Source organism: Camelus ferus, chromosome 5 (assembly GCF_009834535.1).
Source record: "Camelus ferus isolate YT-003-E chromosome 5, BCGSAC_Cfer_1.0, whole genome shotgun sequence".
Taxonomy (NCBI): Eukaryota; Metazoa; Chordata; class Mammalia; order Artiodactyla; family Camelidae; genus Camelus; species Camelus ferus.
The window spans coordinates 61,713,702-61,729,649 of record NC_045700.1 but is presented as its reverse complement, the minus strand read 5'-3'; the positions used below and the strand labels follow the sequence as shown (position 1 = coordinate 61,729,649).

Below are 15,948 nucleotides of genomic sequence, written 5' to 3'. Positions count from 1 at the left end.
ATAGACTCCTTCCAACATGAAGGAGGAAGAAATGTATCGTCATCAGAATTGACAAACGTTGAGGATATAGATTTACCTCCCCTTCCTTCAATATTTTTGCAAGCTCCTCTGCCTGGATTTAACAGAATGCCTTAACAATTATCATGGTATTCCTTACAGTATTGCCTTCAACCAGAAACTCTTTTGATGGCAAGGAAAATAAAGCCATGGGCTCAAACCTATCAATTTCACTAGCTATACCCCATGCCACACCGTCTGGAATCATTTGGCTAAATGGAGTGGTGAAGTGGCCTACTAGTGGAGTGGTTCAAGTATGGCTGCCAGTTGAGAGAAGTCTATAGGATGGGTTGGGGAAGTCTGCAAGTTGGGTGTATTCTATAGGATATGATATATGCCTAAAGCCATCTAACTCCTCCTTTGCCAGAATCCATAAGTTTGAGAACAAAGAGATTAAGGCAGCAGTGGCCACAAGACAAATACATCAAATAATCCATTTGAAGGATTTTCACTTCCTGTGCTGAAATCTTGGGATAGGTGGTTCTCAGTGCCCAGAAGAAGAGTGTTTCCACCAGGGATGATCAGAGTTCTGATACTGCTGTATCGGAAGCTGAGACTACTATTCCCTGGCTATTTGGGGCATTTCAAGCTGCTGAATTAACTAGGAGAGAAGCAGGCTACTGGCAGGTAATTTTTCCAGATTACCAAGATGATTATGGGTTGTTGCTATACAAGAGGGGCAAGGACAACCATGTTTGAAACTCAGGAGATTTCCTGGGGCATCTCTGACAAAAATTTGTCCAATTATCCTGGGTATTGAAAAACTGCAGTAATCCAAGGAAGGCAGGGCCACCAAGTACTCAAAACCTGTAGGCATTAAGGTTTGGATCAGCTATCAAAGAACCCTGTCCAGCCCAGGTGCTTAAAAAGAAGGTGAGAGTAAGGGGAAGATGGAATTGGCAGTGGAAGAAGAAAGATGTAATGATCAACTGGAGCTTTCTGACCAGCTAGAGAAGCATGGACTTTGGCAGCTATGTTTTATGTTCTATTATGAGAAACATTAGAGATGACTAATCTTTCAAATTCCAGTTGGAAGTATGTCTGAATTGGTATCACCCCTTGATGATGCAGTAGCTGGATGACAGCCCGTCCCCTTCTCAGGCCTCTGTTAAGCTCTCATTAATTAGCCAGTTTGAGTATCTGTTTACACAACTGCGAAATCATGACTTAGTATACCAAATTGCAAAATCAGCATAATGGCAGTTGCAGGGAACTAAACTATTTTTTTTGAAACTCAAAGTAGCAACTTACCTTTTACAAAATGTACAGTTTCCCCTAAGCAGTTTTGCTTTATGCACACAACCTTTATAATTACACAGAATTATGTAAGTTATGCTAAGTGTCTGGTCTTACCAAAGCCAATGGGAAGGGCTTACTTTTGGGGTGACATCTTTCCCTCCCCTCACTCCACTAGCTACCAACCAAGAGATCCTAGAGGGCCATTCCTAATCTGCATAAAGAAGCCAACAGTAGCCGCCCCATTCAGTCTAACACAAAAACCAAGGTGTCCTGACTTCTTAGACACTACCCATGGGGATAAGTCTGTTAAAAGAATAAAAAGGAAATCAAGGAAACAGTAACTGAAATGCCAAATGCCTTCCAAAGGTGTCACCAGGCGCTCAACCTTCTGAGAGCAATCACCAGGTAGAGTGACGTGTACACTAAACCATGATATTGAAAACAACACAATTTTGTAAATTTTGTAAAGAGTGAAACAGACCCTTAAGATTATATTTTTGCCTCAACTTCATGCTCATGAAAAGCTATATTTTACATAATCCTTGGTCAACTGAAAACTTGAATAAGCCAAGTGCATGGCTAGCTAAAGGAAGGAACTGTCATGTCTTAAAAATACCTTTCAGTAAAGAATAATTTTTACAATAAAACAATACCACTTTAAGATACAATTCTTATAGGATAATTTCTAAATAAAATATAAAATGTCATAGTTGGAAATAAGTAAACTGCTTTAAGTTAGCAATGTAAAATATACCCTTAAAAATTTTTGTTTTAATGTTTGCATTAATTTCATTTTTCTGTAACTGCCCCAAATTTAAAAGTTAACATCTAGAATACTTTTATGCATTTCACATTTATGTAAAATAACTAGGTAAAGCCTTAAGGATTAACAGAAAAATGTAAAGAAAGATAATGCAGGCATTCAAGCATTACCTCACAACTCACAGCACTCTCTAAGCAATTTGTCAATGTAGATGAAAGTATCACTTCCATCATATCTTCATATTAAAATTAAATTTTAATATGTCATTATGAACAGAAGGAGCTTATGAAACTGGCTTGAGAGTATTCTCTATTAATTTTGAACCTTTAACTTCTTGGCAATGGCAATTCATGCTAAAAGTCAAATGCAATTCATTCAGATTTCTAATCATTTTTGTTTTACGTACTAGAGTCTGGCATTTTTTTTTTTAAATCAAACATATTCCAGATTTTTTAATGATGATTTATGAAGCAGAGAAAGGTTTCAGAGGAGAGCATCCAATGACTATAGTTTGAGAGTTTAAGGATCTAGAAGAGTTAAAATAAAATATACTGTTACAGACAATTTTCTAACGAGCATAGTATTTTCAAGTTTGAAAATAGTGATATTTGACTTCCCACTGAGGTTCCAGCCTGGGTACCATAACAATCAAAAAAAAAAAAATCACAGCTTTCTTCTCCTCTATAGTAACAGCAATATAACTATGATATTTTGCTAGATTTCCCATTATCCTGGATTAACTATAATTACTGTATTAATAATTGTAAAATTTAAAAATCATAGAAAATTGATATAACAGCTAATTTCTTTCAATGGCTTGAAATAAGTGACTTTTCAGTTGACAGCACTCCTTTCTGCCAAGTCTGGAAGTCTCAAAATGAAGGGCCAATATGTATCCTAGAAGATTGGTCAGTTACTCAATGTGCACAATAAAAATATCACCAAGCACATTCTCAGCTATGTACCACAGCTACAAGTTACTGAGTGTTATTCTATAGTACTCTCCTGAATTCTCATGTTTTAGTTTTCTTCTCAAAGGGTTGGTGACACTTACCAGAGTGGGTCCTGAGGTGTCCTGTGAGGGCGTCCCTTCTTCTACAGGCATAGCTACAGAAAGGACATTTGAACGGCTTCTCTCCAGAGTGTAACTTTATGTGTCTCAGAAGGTTGCCCTTCTGAGTAAAAGAAGCTCCACACTGGTTACAGTGGAAGGGACGTTCACCTGCAGAAGGGGAAAGAGGTGGGGAAGATCAAGTAGGTTACGTGCAAGTGACGAGGTGCTGTAGCCTGCTAACTAGAGCCAGTTCTCTGTGCCGCGAATGCCCATTCCCCTCCGAAGCCTTCTAAACCCCGTTTGCCTAGAATTGCTTTGCTAACGCCAAAGTCCCAAACTTTCAGTCAAGGGCCGTTTCCTCTCTTCATATAAATTTTACAAGATTCCTATCACTGACTTCAAAGAGTAACAATAATAGCATTGACCACTGGTTGAACAATTAGGTGCTATCACTTTACTGACTTTCCTGGTTGCTTTACCTACAATATTGCAAACCTCATAACAGCATTACTTATTCACTATTAATAATTTCAATTTACAAATAAAGGAACTAAAGTTCAAATACAGAAGTGTCTGATCACAGTCACAGAGCTAATAAGTACATGGGCTGATAATGGACTCCTGGTCAATTTGTCGACAAAATCTCGCTCTCCTTCTTGTACCATGTTATCTCAAAAAATCACAGAAACTTTGAGCTGAAAGGGACCTTTAGTCTTACTCTCTAATTTAGTTGATAATTTTCCTACCAAGGGGCCAAAGAGAGTCAATGAATGAGCTAGGTTACAAGGCCCATTACCACAAAATCTCAAAATAAAGCCAAGGTCTCTGAATTCTCCTAATCACTAACAGTAAAACCTTTGGCAAAATTTCCTGATGTAATTGGGAAAAATCCGAAGAAATTATTCATCCAGACATTTCCTGTACATATATTCTCTTTTTCTTTTGAAAATCACTTGTTTGATAGGAACCTTTTCTCCCTTTTCTCCTACTGCCAATATTGCTCTAAAACTGTTTAAGCCAGAATTATCAGTTGTCTGTTGCCATCAGCTGGCTGTCAACAGTGTCACTGAAGGTAAAAACATGTATGTAATTTGATGAGTGAGTAAAATTAGCAAGCAGGGCCATATATCACCAAACTGTGACAAAAATACTATTGTTTTAAATGTGTATCTCTCTAAAGATAGGCATAAATTATAAATTAATCTATAAAAAGTACAAATATATTAAAGCTCAAGGTTAGAATAAAAATTAAGTTACAAAAAATAATTCCCTTTTGGTTAAATTGGACCATTTCTATAGTTGGGGTTAGATAATGATTATAATTTTAATAGTTTTCAAAAAAATTTACACTGAATTATATTTCATATCTTTAACTGAAACATTCATAATAAGACTGAATAATGAAACCACAATATACTTTTGGGCTTTTAAAATAATGCAAAACTCAGTGATTCTTTTTATTAAAGAAAGCTAGGAGGTATAAATAAGATAAATTATGATCACTTTCTGGCAGCTACTCCTGTACATTGTACAGATTTATCATAAAGCCTAAAGAAATTGAAAAATTGACATATCAGGTATATTTTGAATTCTGTAGTACTTCTTATTTTGGAACTTAATAAAATATATAACAAAAAAGAGTCATCTGTGTGTGTATGTGTTGCAAGGGTTAAGGATTTCTTTGAAGAAATTTGGAAATCTTATGACGTAAGTTTACAAAAAGTCCTATATCGATGTATTAGGTTGAAAAAGACTTATCCATCATGTTAAAGTTAACTTAATCTAATTTAACTTGTTTAATTCATTTGGCAAAACAAGCAAATCAACATTAAATACAGCTTAAAAGAGACACTTTACCTAAAACCTCTCATATGATGTCTTACAAAATAACCAAAGTTTTAAAAATAAATACTTTTGTAAATAATTTTTAATCTTACACATTGACACACATATACAACTTAATTCTTTGACTTTTTTCAGTGTCATAACAGTCTGAAACTTTAAAATCAGAATTTTCTATTTCCCATTTATGTCACAGAATTAGTAATAAAAAGGAAGAAGGAAGACTTTCTTTATGAAATTAACTTTTTAGAGAATAACAAAATATCAAACTAAATTATACATTTTACTCCAAACATTTGATTTTACTTCTGGTATTCCTCTATGTGTAGTTTCCAGGCAAATTAGTATGCAATAACTTTAAAACAAATTTAAATTAATGTGGACAAAAATATTTGAAATCACATTTGCCTTTGGAAAATACTCCTATAGAAAGCTAACTGATTTTCTTTAAGCCTCCTACAATCCTTGAGTTGAAATATTTAAAAATTCCTAATTAAAGGTATTAAATTCATCATTTAAAATAATACTAATCTAAAAATAATAAGGATCAGTTTTTAAAAAAGATTTTTTAATTCACTTGAGTTTTATGAGACTAATGACTGCAAAATTTAGTTGTTACATTTCTAAAATATTTCAAATTTTTTTAATAAGAATTACTTCTGAATTCGTATGATCATCCTTAAAGGGGTAGGATAAATGCAGAGGGGTCTAGTTACGTTGGGAGACATCACCGTTTTGCTGAGCCTATAAGTCTTAGTGAGAAGGCACTTGCTAATCCTGTTCCCATGGCAAGGGGAAGTGAAGAAAGAGGCATGATGAAGGTAACCAATCATGCGCCCAATTTTGATAAGAGGAAAGAGGCTATGATAATGATGCGCTTTGATTTCAGTCAGATGAAGCTTTAAGAAATACTGATTTTCCTGGCCTACATGTTACAGAGATACCTGTAAAATGATCTGATAATGAACTGAAAAGTTCAGCTGACTACCTATATTGTCTATGTAACTTGAAACAACATATCTCAATTATTTCTTTTTTAATAATTTGTTTTTCCTTTTAAGAAAAAGCCTGAATCAATTGGTCTTTTTCAAATGGATTTAGACCTTGTCTAAAAATTTATATATTAATCATGTTCTTCTTCAGACATAAATAAAAGCAAATTTCAGGAAAACCCCACAAATGTACTAAATACATTAGTGATGTTATAGACTAAGTCCAATTCAAAAACATCAAGTAGGCTATTACCGTATCTGTGATAACTATTCCTCCCATGAGTGGGCACCAAAGTCTTGATTAACAACTCTAGATCCAGGAGAACAATTAAGATGTAGTCACATAACCACACTATCCCTCATATCCATTCTGAATCTGTTTTTTTTTTTTTTTTTAAATCAATCTACTAATCTACTCCAGGACCATTTTTAGTTATTCACTGGATGAAGCTACCTATTATTCTTATTATGGAATAAATTATATTTCAATATTATATGTACTTTCATAAACACATATTTCTAGATATGTGTTTATTCAATTGAAATGCAAGTATACATGCATCAGTTTGCTTTGGTGACTCAGATAGAGGGTGTGCCTATCTGGATGGAATAACCACTTACAAATGTGAAAAATCCCAACCACCTGTAGAGACAGCCTTGGAGTAAGAGAATGGTTCCACAAAGCTGTAATGGACAAAATATGGTGCTGAAAATAAAGTAACAAAGGTGGGAGTACTCTACCCTAAAGAGAGGCAAAATTAAGGACAGTCTATATTTATAATGTTCATATCAATTCTTGTTTATGCATGAACTGATTTACTACCCCTACTTCTTTTCTTCTCCCTACATTCCCAGTGAAGAGTGCCTGGAGTATCCGATGACAATATTACCTGATTACCTACTAAAGTAGCAATACCAGAGAAATAACACCAAGCCAATGACAAGACACTGGAATTGGCACTTTAGTAGAGTATGAAAGAGAAAGAAGAAGAAGTGAATTAGATCTGATACTCCATGTCATTTTAATGAATTGGCTGGTTGTGTATTTTTTAACTATCAATTTTATACTAGATATTCTATGATCTAAAAACATACAAGCATATGTTTCTCAAAGGCTTTTAAGGATTTAAGACAGTGCCTTTTATACCGGAAAACTGTAAATAGTTGGTGAGAAAGGGAAGTTCTAAAATGAAGACAGCAGTTCATCAAATTAAAGAGAAACCATTTGGTTAATGACTATATTCTGATTACATTTTTTCCAATCTAAAGAAACACAAATAGACTTTCTATTCTCACAGTACTAAAATGGAGTTGGAAGTGTCATGACCCACTCAGATGTATAAACTGGGTCATCAGAAATACATATAAAAATGGCTAACTTAAAGACGTATCACAAATCACAGTTAATGTGTGGGAGGTATCTCAAGCTAGTAACTTTAGCAAAAACCTCCCAGATCTAAGGAAAGTATAATACTTTTCCAAATACTGTAATAAACACTTATTAACAGCAAAAGTTCTCAGAGTTCCAAGAGAATTTTATAATGGCTGTTTAGTCCGTTCTCCTTGCCTTTACTAGCTAAGTGAATCCCATATTCCTAGGACTTGTGGAATTCTGTATAACTATTTAGAAACATTTTCTACATTAATTAGATGGTTTTCAACTCCACTACAGTAGTAAATATCACATGGACAGTAGAGTAGGTATGTAATTGTTACTGTGTTTACAAACCGACAATCCTCATAAAAATCACTGCAGATACAGTGAAACATCAATTAACCTAAATTTTCAACAGAAAATACTCAGATTCTTAAATATTCTTAGTTTAGACCATAAAAGGTTTATTAAAAAAACTTACAAAAAATGTTAGTATATTTTTCAGCCTTAAAATGAAACCTATATGCAATTCAATTGAAAAGTCTTTAGACTAATTTTGCTTAATTTCTATGTTTCTAGATGGGAGAAGTTAGACATTTGAAAGAGTGTTATATCCCTCAATATAATCATTCTGGGATGATGAATACATTATAACTTTGTGGGACTCTTAGAACTGCAGTTAAAATTACTTCATGAGCAGAGAAGAAAAGTAGACTCATTATTTTAGTCTTTTCCTTCTTTTTCTTACCAATATGGTACCAAGCTTGATCTTTTAATTTTTCCAAGAGACATTTTTAAAAATTAATGGAGAAAACATTTTCATTAGCAATACAAATATTACTATAAAATTAAAAAATATTTTAAAACTATGATGTTACTTAAACAGGAAATTCAAAACAAAACAAAAAGTAATAATGTAACTGACTATATGGTTGGATAAGAGTATAGGACCTAAAGCTTATGATTCTGATTAAGATAACACTGATTTTAATGTGTAAGTTCTCACTATAATTAATATATCAGCCTTAAAGTAATGCCTCATCATAAAACGTTGGTATACTGATATACCAAGTACAGAATATTAGAACAAAACCACTCTGGACATCAGGAAACTGGTTTCAGTCTCACAATGCCCTTAAACTATATAAGGGATAACGAGTAAGTCCCTTGACTGTTTTGGGCTTCAGTTTCTTCATGTGTAAATGAGACATCCAGACTAAGATGTCAATGTCCCTGGTATCTCTTATATTTTAATTACTTATTAAATTTATTATTTAGAAGTCAGTCTTTTAGAACAATTTCTTTATAGTGATTTCGCTCTCTTACAAAAGGGTGTCATATTTTAAAACCCTGAGTCTATGAGTTATTACTATTGTGCTTTAGAATACTACTCTGCATTACAGTTAAAGCTATCATTACCTTTAAATCAAATTTCATATGAATTTGAAACTGTTTCTTTTAAGAATCAACCATCCGACTGCTTTACCACAATCTCATTTCTGGTGTTTTACATTAAAAAGAAATTTCTAAAAAATTTTACCAAAGGATTTGAAGAGTTAATTTAAATAAGGCCTTCTCACTGAGTTGGTTTTTTACATTACTCAAACATCTGAAAGTACACATTAAATTAATCTGAGGTCTCTTTCCTTACCTGAGTCTATTACGCATTCCTACCTGCATACTCACCACCCTTGGTTATATTCTGTCCTACTTATCTCCTTGCAGGAGTTAATAGTTAAAAATTACAGGAAGCTGGTAATATCCTGGAACTAGGGAGAATAAGTATCTGCCTACTGTGCAGACCCATGGTAGGCAAAGATTGATAGGAAATTGTATTCCAAGAAGTTAACTCGATAAGGTGAAAAGGAACCACCCCTATATAAATGCATGAGTACCATGCTAGAGTATAAACTTTTAGCTAGCCAACTGTATTGCCTGCCCATGGGTATGGTAAAATATGGATAGGAATACAAAAAGATCAAGTTACACAATGAAATTCTTCTCTACCTTTTGAACCCTTATCATATTATTGCTATATTAAGAACTGTGGAAACTGAATCCCAAACTTCTTTTTGATAAGCTATTCAGATTTGAAGGCTGGAAGTCAAGACCCAGGCTACTCTCTGCTTTTCAGCAATCCAATACTAGCAGAATTCTGAAAAGGTAGTTTCACCATTGCCACCCCTGAATAAAAAGGAAAGAGAATAGATGTCAGGTAATATCAACATCAGATGTCACAGGCAGTCATCAGGTTATTCTTTCAGCTGCTTACCAGTGTGACTCCTTTTATGTACCATAAGCACATTGGGCCCAATGCAAACCATGCCACAGACGTCACATTTCAGTTTACCATTCGGAAGCCGGATTCCTCCCTCGCCTTGGAGCTCCTGGACTTTCCTGTTGTCAGCCACCTCGCTGCTTTCAATTAGGGGTTCTTCTAGGCTGCTACCCTCATCATGGCCCCTGATCTCGTCTTCACGGCTCAGGGGTTTCCTGTCACACTCTTCATCACTCTGCATTTCTAGCTTTACTGAATTTGCTGTAATTTAAAAAGAAGAAAGGAGGACATGTGAAATGCATGTTATGTGTTATCACCTACATCTCTTTTCCACCCGCTGCCGTTCTATTAACATGGTTGGACATGCTATACTAAGGAGAATACAGTCCACCACAATGTTAATATAGACTGTGTGCTATGATATTTCAGTGAAGCTTTGGTATGAAAGTGAAGATGGCTTAGGAAAGCTGGAGGTAAACAGAATGACACTTTATATTTGCACACGCGTATTTCTTTAATTCAGTTATATACACTTAAAGCAAGTCTTTAAATAACTCGTATTGGCTTTGGAGTTTATCAGTAAGGCTACTGAGACTGAGGGAGAATTACGGAAGAGAAAAGATTAGACAACTACTTAACCCATGGAGCTATAGACCTCCTCCTAACTGAACAATCATTATACACCTCACAGCCTCTGCTTCCCAGCAGGGTACTTGTGTAAACCTACTTCTGAAATGAGCAAGAGAAACAACTCGGGATCTTAATCCAGCAAATGTCTAACACATAGGAAGGCACACTGTCAAGGCAAAAATCCTAAAATCAGACTAAACACATACGTTCAGCTGAGAGTGGTATAAAGGCAGAGCAGAGTGCACACACCTCACATGCTCTTAAGCTACTCTGCTTTTTAACTTTTCTACGTGAAAAAAGTTCTCTATAGAACATATTAGTCTGCAAATCAAAGTATTCCAACTTTAATCTATGCACACCAAAAAGCAGTGAATGACAGGAATGGCGTAGTGTGCATGCATGCACTTGTGACTGTTAAGAAATTTAATGCCTTCTGTTTGCTGTTTTTGGATCATCCCACAGAAAAGCAGGAATTTCGTTAGCACAGCCCTCATTCTGGATTGCTGACAAGAGTCTTTTCACAAAACAGAAGCAAGTTTTAAATGAATACCAGTGTTTTTTTATCTAGTGATCTTGAAAATTTCTCAAGAAACCATATCAAAGTTACTAGGCAAAACAAATTATTTGGTATTACTTGAATAGAGGAAATATTTTCATAAAAAGGAAGTAAGTTCTTTTTACTGCAATTGTTTTCTTAGAGAAACCACCCCTTCTTTGATTTGTCGTTAGTACTGAGGATAGGTAGTACCTACTATCAAAATGACTCTTCCTCTCCTCCCTCCTTGGAACTCTCCTGCGAACTCGAGGCAGTGTGGTACAATGCAGGAATCACTGGATTTAGTTGGAACTGGCTGTGACATTTACTAGCAGTATAATCTTGAGCTAGTTATTTAACCTCTGAATCTTGTCTTTCATTTGCAAAGTGGAGATAAATTCAGATTGCAGAATAAATTTAAGCAGAATAGTGAAGCTATTAAGAGTGAGGGTCCCAGCAATGGCACTAAGCACAAGCAGTGTCACCTTCTGTAAATTCCTTATGTTCTTTATGTCCTCTATAAAATGGGGGTAATAATGGTACCCACCTCCTGGGGCAGATATAAGCATTAAATGCATAAATACAAAAAAAAGGGGGCTAATATTTTTCTTTGGACATACAGTGCTCTCTTTATTTCATAAGGTTTTTGTGCAGACCAGTTAACTTATAGTATGTTAACTACCCTAAGATCTACAAAAGGAAATATACATAGCCTTCCTTGCTTCATCTCTAATAGAGTATCTACTACCTTGAGTTTTATTCTATTTACAAATCAGTACTGCTTTACTGGTTTTTGAGAAGTGCCTGGACAATATTTTATCCATCTTAATATCCCTATATATCATAAAGAAATCTGTGGCATATAGGAGGTGTTTCAGGCAGTATTCACTGAGGTGTTCTACTTAATTGAAAAACAATTTTCTTTCTTTAAACTTGTTTAAAGAATCCATGAACACAGTAAACTTAATTAACATAAAGGATAAAAAATGAAAAATTAAGTCCTTCTCTACCCAATGGCAACACTCCTCAGTTCCTAGTCTCAAAAACAACCATTATCCTCATGTTTTAATGCAGAATTGTGTGTGTGTATGTATGTGTGTACATGTGTATTTATGTACTCTGTTTTTACACAAATTGGACTATATAATTCACCTGACCTTAACTTCGTTTTCTTTATTTAACAATATCTGTTCAATATTTTCCATATCAGCATGCAGAAATCTACACTGTTCTTATCTAATCCTTGCATAAAATCTATTTTACAAGAACATGATAATTGATTCATTCAGGCTTTTAAGATTACTTCTTGTTTAAGTGCTGTAATAAACATTGTATAGTACCACACAGAACTATTAATCTGATAAAAATTATTTTACTTTAGATTTTTAATCTGCCTTTTTTTATTGTGAATGAAATTGGGCATCCTTTTCTATGTTTAAATTGTTTTTTTTAGAACTGTCTATCAAAGTTCTTTCCCCATTCTCTACTAGGTTGTCAGCCTTTCTCACTGAATTTAAATGCTTTATATACTAAGGAACTTAGCGCTGTGTTTGATATGTTTTGCAAAAATTTTAGTTTATCTTTTTACTCTAGGGTATTTTTTGACATATATGCTAATTTTACCTTTTAAATTTTTAACGTTTTCAAATATGGCTTCTAGATTCTGTATGCTGCTTCAATAGCTTTTTCCAAATTCCAAGAAACTCTACAATATTTTTTTGAGAAGGAAGATTTTTCTAATCAATGTAAAATACTATTGGTTATCCTATGTAGTTTCGTATTTTATTTACAATTGTCATTTAAAGAAAAAATTAAGAAGAAAAACAAATGAGAAGTATGACTTTATGTAGCGCGACCTTCATATACCAACCTGTGAGCAAATTTTCCCACATATTTAAGTAATGTACTGAAGTTCACAAACTTTACAGCGCTGCCATCATTTATGTTCCTGAACTAGTCACATCTGAGAAGCTACCTTTAATGATTGTAAAGTCTACCAGCATTTCATTTCGAGAAATGAAAAAAAGTAAACCTAAAAGAATAGTTTCTGAAACTATTCTGGCCTCTTAAATTTCAAAATAGTACAAAATTATGAAGACTATGACTTCATGTTACAGTAAATCATCACCCTTTCCCTAGTGAGAATATTGTAATACAGACATCAAAACTTAGTATCAAACATGGGTAAAAATGTTATTTAAAATTTATCAGATATTACAATTATAGCTAAAACTTTTTATCCATAGAAGAGTACACTTGAGACGAATATCCAAAAAAAGCATACATTTGCTAGAACTGAAATACAGAAGGAATGGTAAATTACAGTAATCTTGTCTCTAACAGTATTATACTCTAAGGAGTTATATGTTTGCCATGTATGAATATACACACTATTGCTATAGTGACTACAGTAATTTATATTTGTTGATACAGTAAATCAATGAAATGCAACACATTTTAATATACATACATAGCACAGGTAAAGTTTTGTATAAATATGATGGCCCATGTACAAAATTCCATCCTAATTAATTTTTAGCCAATTTTACTGAAATTAAGTTGAAATTCTAGGATTAAAAAGCAATTACTTCAACCATAAAAATGAATGAAATAATGCCATTTACAGCAATATGGACGGACCTAGAGATTATCATATTAAGTGAAGTAAGTCATACAGAGAAAGACATACCATATGATACCATTTGTATGTGGAATCTAAAAAAATATATATATATATATTTTAATTATATATATATATATATATATATATATATATATATATATATATATATATATATTATATATATACACACACACACACAAAAGAGCTTACAAACCAGAAATAGACTCACAGACATGGAAAATAAACTTTGGTTACCAAAGGGGAAAGGAGTGGGGGTAGGGCTAAATTAGGAGTTTGGAACTATTATATATAAAATAAACAAACAACAAGGATGTACTATATAGCACAGGGAACTATATTCACTATCTTGTAATAGCCTGTAATGGAAAAGAGTCTGAAAAAGAATATATGTCTGTGTGTGTGTGTGTGTGTGTGTAGAACTGAATCACTTTGCTGTACACCTGAAACTAACACAACATTGTAAGTCAACTATACTTCAATTTAAAAAAAAGCAATTACTTAAAGTAATATGAATTTTAATTGTTAAACAGAAAAAAAATTCCCTCCTCAAAGAACATAAAAGAAATTCTCCTTTGATTTATTTTTACAGTTTAGGATGTTTCTAATTAATGCAGAGCACCTAATATTTTTACACTTTAATGATTAAATTCAAATGTTTGGTAAATTTATACTCTAAATTATAATTTATATATTAATAAAAGTGTTATATCATGATTATTTGTAGCTATAATATATAAAGCTATTACTCATTATATAATAATCATAGTACATAAATTATCAAATCTTTCAAATTAAATTTTAACTCTTCATCATGAGATACTTCTTTTACAATTTGGTTAACAGAAAAGCATTTTCATAAATGGCTCATTTCTATGAAGATAAGAATTTGTTAGTCTGAGTGAAAAGAAATCTTATTATAAGTCTCAACACCAACAATTATTTTTCAAATTTATTTCCTTGATATGAAATGAAGAAGGTAAAATTCAAGTGTATCTGTGGGAATTTACACACAGTTTTGTACACTGACAAACAGCAACAGTTTAATAAAAACAATATTTCGTCAGAACAAATGATTAGCAATGAAAAGAGGATGTGAAATTAGATTTTAATTGATCAATTTGTTCTGTTACTCAATATTATAGTCACAAACAACTATAAAATATAAATATTTGAGTATTTTCAATGAACAAATTAAAGATGTTTAATATAGGTTTTTTTTAACTTAAAGGAGACAATATAGTTCACAGTTTAAAACGAAGTCAAATTTTAAAGCATTAATGATCAAGAGAAAGTTAATTGTTATAGTGATTTTTTTTTTTTTGAGACTTGGAAGTTTGTGAACAGAGTTAGATGATAACAATAGTTAATACAAAAGACTTTAATAATCGATTTTACATAGACAAAGCTTTGAATATATTTCAGGATAAAACATATTTATACAAATATTGCTTCATAATACAAACACATTTATAAATTAAAGCTTTCCCCCCTCTTCTTTATGCTTTCAAAATACCACTCTTGAACTTTAGAATATAGGTTATAAGTGCTATAAAAACACATGGTTTAATCACCTACATTTACAAATAATCATCCCAATGCTAAGAAGTAAAGGGACTCAAACAGGAGCTCTTATTATAAGTGACTCCCAGGCCAAACAAATTTCAATTGTAAAAGATTCTTCAGTAACCATACTGGGCTCTCTACACTCAAAGTCTTCATAATTATCATTGCTTCAAGATACATAATACTAAGTGGATAAAGTTACAACAGACTTGCCTTAAATTCACTAACATGGTATTAAATAAAGGGATAACCGAATAAAGGTATTTACACAGGTAAACAGATACAGATCACTGTTTTTTAAAAATGATAGAAAATCAATGGGGAAAAATTATGTTATTTTGTGAAGATGTTAAGCATCACAGTTTTTTTTTTTTAAGTTTTTTTTTTTTTCCAACCAAAGTCATTTTTAGAAGGGGAAAAAAAGTGACATAAGATAAGGTACTTTAAGTTGGTATTATACACAAAATTATTATTTTAGCTTTAAGGTAGAAGGGCCAAATTACTGAAATAAAAAAATAGAGAAAACATAAAAAGCCCATTAATTTCAGAATGTTGAGGGGGAAAAAGAGTCCAAAGTTTTTAGACAGGTACACATAATTTAAATTAGAGTGGAAAATGGGCTTTTGAACCCTATAAACAGAGTTCATGAGTAAGAGTAAAGGACATATTTTAGTAACATATATAATTTGGTTACATACTAAATTTATTGACCTAAATTGTTCATAAATATAAAGATACTTTTTCTTAGAAATTGGACACTTACTGTTTTTCACTCCATAACTTAAATCATCCACCTATTTAAGATGGCATATGATTTTGCAATGCCTGGCATCTGATGACTTCAAATAATATAAAATTCTCAATTTTTAAAACTTAGGGGGAAAGTTCATTTTTTTATCTGCATGATGAAATGTATTGTGAATTCTGAATTATCAAATTGAGGGAATAAATTCTATCCTCATCCTCTGAATAAGGT

General features: G+C 32.8%; 1 protein-coding gene across 8 annotated transcripts in view; it reads right to left on the bottom strand.

Moving 5' to 3' along the window:
• Positions 1-15,948, bottom strand: part of IKZF2 (IKAROS family zinc finger 2) — a 159,490-nt gene that overhangs the window by 48,839 nt on the left and 94,703 nt on the right. For 6 of the 8 annotated variants that reach the window (XM_032479933.1, XM_032479935.1, XM_032479932.1 and 3 more), the window contains 2 exons: positions 9,595-9,861; positions 3,114-3,281 (listed from right to left, as the gene is read on the bottom strand). In XM_032479933.1, the coding sequence (XP_032335824.1) occupies positions 3,114-3,281; positions 9,595-9,861 (435 nt within the window). The remainder of the gene's footprint in view (positions 1-3,113; positions 3,282-9,594; positions 9,862-15,948) is intronic. The other 2 variants (XM_032479936.1, XM_032479937.1) reach the window with 1 other exon arrangement.